The 5,290-nt window shown below is 27.5% G+C and overlaps 1 protein-coding gene across 1 annotated transcript; it reads right to left on the reverse strand.

Annotated features, from left to right (window-relative positions):
• Window positions 1-3,695: 3,695 nt before the first annotated feature.
• On the reverse strand, window positions 3,696-5,057 carry LOC124916090 (phenolic glucoside malonyltransferase 1-like). Its single transcript, XM_047456824.1, has one exon. The coding sequence runs from the start codon at window positions 5,055-5,057 to the stop codon at window positions 3,696-3,698; it is 1,362 nt and encodes a 453-aa protein (XP_047312780.1).
• Window positions 5,058-5,290: the final 233 nt, after the last annotated feature.

Genomic DNA, 5,290 nt, shown 5'->3' on the forward strand with positions numbered 1-5,290 from the left:
TTTAGTAGTATTAATTTTAATTATATATGTTATATTTATAAAATTAAATAAATATAAAGTAAGTTAAAATTTATATAATATATTTTATTTAAATATTTATGTAATGTATTTTATTTTAATATATAAAATTTATTTAAATTATTTAATTAAGTATTATTAATTTTAATTGATATATTTTATATATATATATAATAATATGATTATTAACGTGTAAATAATTGGTTTTAGGAAGATGTGAATAGTTTGAGAAAATGAATACAAAATAATATATTTAAAAAAATAAATTAAAGGTGGGTACATATAAAAAAAAATCTCTATTAATGTAACGTGACGATTCCAAAAGCTCGCGGTTAATCTGTTAACCATTATGGATATTAATCTTCCAATAGTAGACAAACTATTAAAAACGCTAAACACTAAGACAAATTTTTTTCAATAAATGAATTATATCATTATCATCTCAACATTACAAAGATTCAAATCAGAGAAAGGAAATACTAGAATCGAAGAACAAGATTAAGATTAAGTTGGATTCCGTATCCAAACAACAACAAAAATACAAAAATTCTAAATGAAAAGTGACCTAAAAAGTTAACATTTTCAAATTAGTGATTTGAAATTCGTCTTCGGATCCTCTTAGAAAAATATTAACTTCAAAATTCGAAACTTCTCGATAAAGAGTTTTCGTTACTCAATAATCACATTCCTCTCGAGTCTGGAGTAAGACGAGAAATCAATATGATATGATTGAATAGAGTGTATTTAAAAAATATAGTTTTGGACTAGATTTGATTATTTTAGTGTCGACACCTAATTTACTATTCAAGAAATTAGGAAAGAAAAATATTTTGCGTGTTAAAACACATTTTAGAGATTCATTTTTTAAATCGGTGTTTGATTACACGTGAGAAAAGGCTCATGCGCTATGTCTCATGTTGATATCACATTACAGTCTATTTAAAAATGTTGGTATTTAAAATAATATTATTCAGACTTTATTTATTTATTTTAATTCCTCTAAAGTTAATTTAATCTTAAACATGTATCTAGTTTTGTACAATTATGTTTTGAGATTTTGAGGCATGTATTTATGTCATGGTTCTAAATTCAAAATGTAATTAAATTTAAAAAAAATTGGGAGTTATGGCTTCTGGTGGTAAGAAGGAAAAAAGGGCTGTGTTGTTTGGTATTCCTCTTTTAATGCCTGCTAGGCCTTATTTGATTTTCACTCTACAAAGTAGAATAAATCAATATTAATGAAGGTATATAATTTTATTTTAAAATCATTTAATATATTAAAATTATATAATTAAGTGTAAAATTATGGTGTCTATAATATTTTATTAATTTAATTTATAAACTTCTTATTATTACTAATTTCAAAAATACATAAATAAATAAATATGTTAATTAATTATTATCTTACAAAATATATATTTAAAAATTAATAGATGTGAAAAATAATTAATTATTTAAAAAATAATAATTATTTAAAAAATAATAATTATTAATTTTTATATTTAATTTGTATTCTCTCATATTATATATATAATATCTATTTTAAAACATATACATTTATATATTTTATTATTAATTTATTCATTCTCAATAAAAATGTATTATATATTTTAAAATAGGAAAAAAGCTCACTTAGACGTAAGTACTTGTACAACTAGATCACTTAAACGTATGTACATTATCAAAAATTGGCTCATTTAGCCTCTTTTAAACTATGGTTAACTTTTATTTTTAAATTTATATATTTATTAATTAAATATTAATATATTTTCTCTCTCTTCCCTTTTTATTTATTATTTCATTTATTACTAATAAATGAACTCTCTATTTTTATATTTTTTATAATTTTTTATTATTTTTATATGAGTATTTATGATTGATTGTTTTAATTTTATTTTATATATGAACATTCATAATTAATTATTTTAACTTTATATTTTTTCTTCTTTTTTATATATGTTTTTTATATTCACATTAATTATTAATTATTTTAAAATTGTTTGATCCCAATAATTGAATATAACAATGAAAATTCTTTCAACAATAAAAATCCTTCAACACAAAAATAAATTAATTAAGAATTAAGAATTGAATAATAATAAAAACTCATTCATTAAATACTCATATAAAAATAATCAAATATTAGACAAAACAATTCTTTTACTACTAATATAAGTCCGTGAATAAAAATTAAATAACAAATTATTAATTTCATTTTTATTTATATTAAACTAAATAAGAAAAAAACCCTTTTTCATTTTTATTATATTAAATTAAATAAGATAAAACCCTTCAAAAAAAAATATTACAAGAAAACATAAAATTCATAAATAAGTTGTTAAATTTTTTTAAAAAAATGAGAATTTAAGAAATATGAGAAATAAAAACTAATAAAAAAAGAAGATGAAATGTAAAAGAGAAATTAATATTAAAATAATAAAAAAATTAAGAATAAAATAAATTACCTAGTTTAATTAATGAAAAAGAAGGAGAGAAAAAAATTATTAATATTTAATTAATAAATATATAAATTTAAAAATAAAAGTTAACCATGATTATTAAAAGAGGCTAAATGAGCCAATTTTTAATAGTACATAGATTTAAATGACCTTTTATTAGTACATACGTCTAAATGAGCTAGTTGAGCTAGTTGTACAAGTACATACGTCTAAGTGAGCTTTTTTCCTTTAAAATATATATTTATATATTTATTATTTGATTTATTCATTCTATAAATAAGTAAGTTAATATGTGAAAAGAAATAAATTATTGAAGAGACAATACATAGAAATTATTAATGGAGAAAAATATAGAAATAATTTTTTTTAACTATGCTTAGTCAGCATTCCTAATCAACCATGATAGTTACACTTTCACATCTTTTTATTGTTTATTTTCAAAATAATAACAATTGTCTTACTTATATATTTACATTTAGGAGAAAAATGTTGATTATGATCGGGTCTATTGAATATGATGCATACTTACTTATCTTCTAACAAAGCATTGGGTAATGATGGAGTAGTTTTTGGTTTTGGTTTTTTTTTTTTTTTTTTCTTGTTTTCATTTTTTTTAACCTTGAAAATATTGTAGTGTGTGAACTAAGTTTTGTTTTATTAGAATATCTAATAGCATGAAAACTAGGGTTTCATTATCGTATATTTGATTTTTTTTTTTTTTATTGTTGGTTCTTTATTTATTTTATCTTTAAGTGTTTTAGTATAAGAACTAAGATATTATTAAGGTTGAAGTTGTTATCATCGTTTTCATTTTCTTACGTTTCTGATACAAATTATGTTAATGCATACATATGCAAATACGTTCTACGAAGGAACGTCAATAATTTCAAAATTATTCGTTCATGGTACTTTGATGATCGAATAAACTGTGACATTCTTCTTCCACCAGAATTGTTTTAGAATCTAAGCTTTAGTCACGATCTTGAGATCTAGAATCATTACTTATAATCAAACATCATGTCCACACCTTCAACCGTCTGGTTTGAGCTGTTTTCAACATAATTTTTTCTTAAGAATTGGTAGACTTTATACCTTCACACACAAACCAACATATTATATTTATGGTTAACATGTTGATGTTGTTACATTCACACACACAAAAACATAATTAATATTGATTGTGAAACACACAAAAACATGTAGAACAGAGTCATTTATTCATTCATATGGTTGAAGCCCTTGAGCGAAAAGAGACGCAAAAGCTTCCAACTGAACCTTCTTCAACACTATCCCAATCTCAATATTCACGTCATTTCCATCTCTACCATCACAAAGAGAGAAAGAACAATTCCGATCAATGGACACCAACTCCGCCATCCTCGGCCGTCCCCATCCAAAATCAGAACCATACAGATCAAACCTCGTCGACGCAGCAATTCCATACACCTTCTCATTCCTATACGTTGAACTTACTTCCGAAAGCCACTTCTCCGCTCCTTTCACAACTCCCTTTTCCAACCTTCCAATTGCCTCTTTAACGGCGGTCGCCGCCAAAACCAACCCATCATCTCCCACCAAAGACGCAACTTTTTCCTTAGCAAACAGATAAGTAACGCAGTTTCCAAAGTAATTTGCAGGGATCGGAGGCTCCCATCGAGCTCGACAATCCACGTTGATATTCAGATAAACAGTCTCCTTTGTTATGTCCCCCTCCTCTGCTTTCACTAGACATCTCCAAACGTATGCACATACTGCCGTGAAACTAGAAACAGGGCTCTTTATTTTCCCCTTTATTTGTCCAATCTCCCCTGGAGCTAACCGGAATGTTCTCCTGAATAACCCAGTTGCCGGTTTCTTATCCATTGGAAGGAGGGTTCTCTTATTCTCCGTCGTTTTCATCCAATGATCAATGTAAATTGTGCAGAGATCTAACGGGTCAGCAATCAAGGATCTTTCCAGAACCGGCATTAGTTCTGGCGGATGGGATCCTGCTCCCCCTTCTCTGCAAATCGTGCTCCATGACTTTAGAAACATGGCATTGCTCTTGCCGTCCATGGAGACGTGATGGGCGCAGTAGCCGATGGAGAATCCGTGACTAGGAAACAGAGTCACTAGTATAGAAAAAACCGTAGCCTCTGTTTCGGAAACATGAAATTCGGGCAAGAGGGCATGCAAATCTTTGGCTTCTTTCAAATCTTGGGTGGAAAGAGAATGAAAGTTTGCACATGATTCGGCTACTGAGAAGAAGACGCCGTCGTCGTCAGGAGCGTGACGGATAACCGGCTTGGCAGTTTGAGGATGCCATGTAACTACTCCGGCAAGCGAGGGATAGTGTTGAAGGGTGAGAGAGAGCGAGTTCTTGAGGTTTGGGATAATGGTGTTATAGAAAAAATCAGACGATAGTTGGTCGATTTCGTAGAAGAAGATTCGTTGTGTCGGGGGAAATCTGAACCAGAGTGTGTCAAAAAATGTGAGAGGAATGTAATTAGTAGCGACGGTTTCAGAGAGCTTCTCCGACAGATTTGGTGCCTGTTTAACCCTGCATTTCTCTGTAACTTTCACCACGTTCGAAGTCGCCATGGCCATGAAGAAAGAGAGACAGGAATGCAAAGCGTAAAGCTTGTAAATTTTGTTTTTGAAGAACATACCTATCTAAATATATATATATAGAGAGATAATCTTCGTCTTGTCTTGTTAGATCAAACTTTTTAGTTTTCTATAGTTTTTGTTAGGTAAGGGCTATTAGGTATTAGGTTATTTAAATAAATTTGGATTATTTAACAAACTAGCATTTAGCCCGTGCAAATAGTAAT

Source organism: Impatiens glandulifera, chromosome 9 (assembly GCF_907164915.1).
Source record: "Impatiens glandulifera chromosome 9, dImpGla2.1, whole genome shotgun sequence".
NCBI classification, from domain to species: Eukaryota; Viridiplantae; Streptophyta; class Magnoliopsida; order Ericales; family Balsaminaceae; genus Impatiens; species Impatiens glandulifera.

Coding starts and splice junctions, on each gene's coding strand:
- LOC124916090 (XM_047456824.1), bottom strand. CDS start 5,057: ATGGCGACTTCGAACGTGGTGAAAGTTACAGAGAAATGCAGGGTTAAA.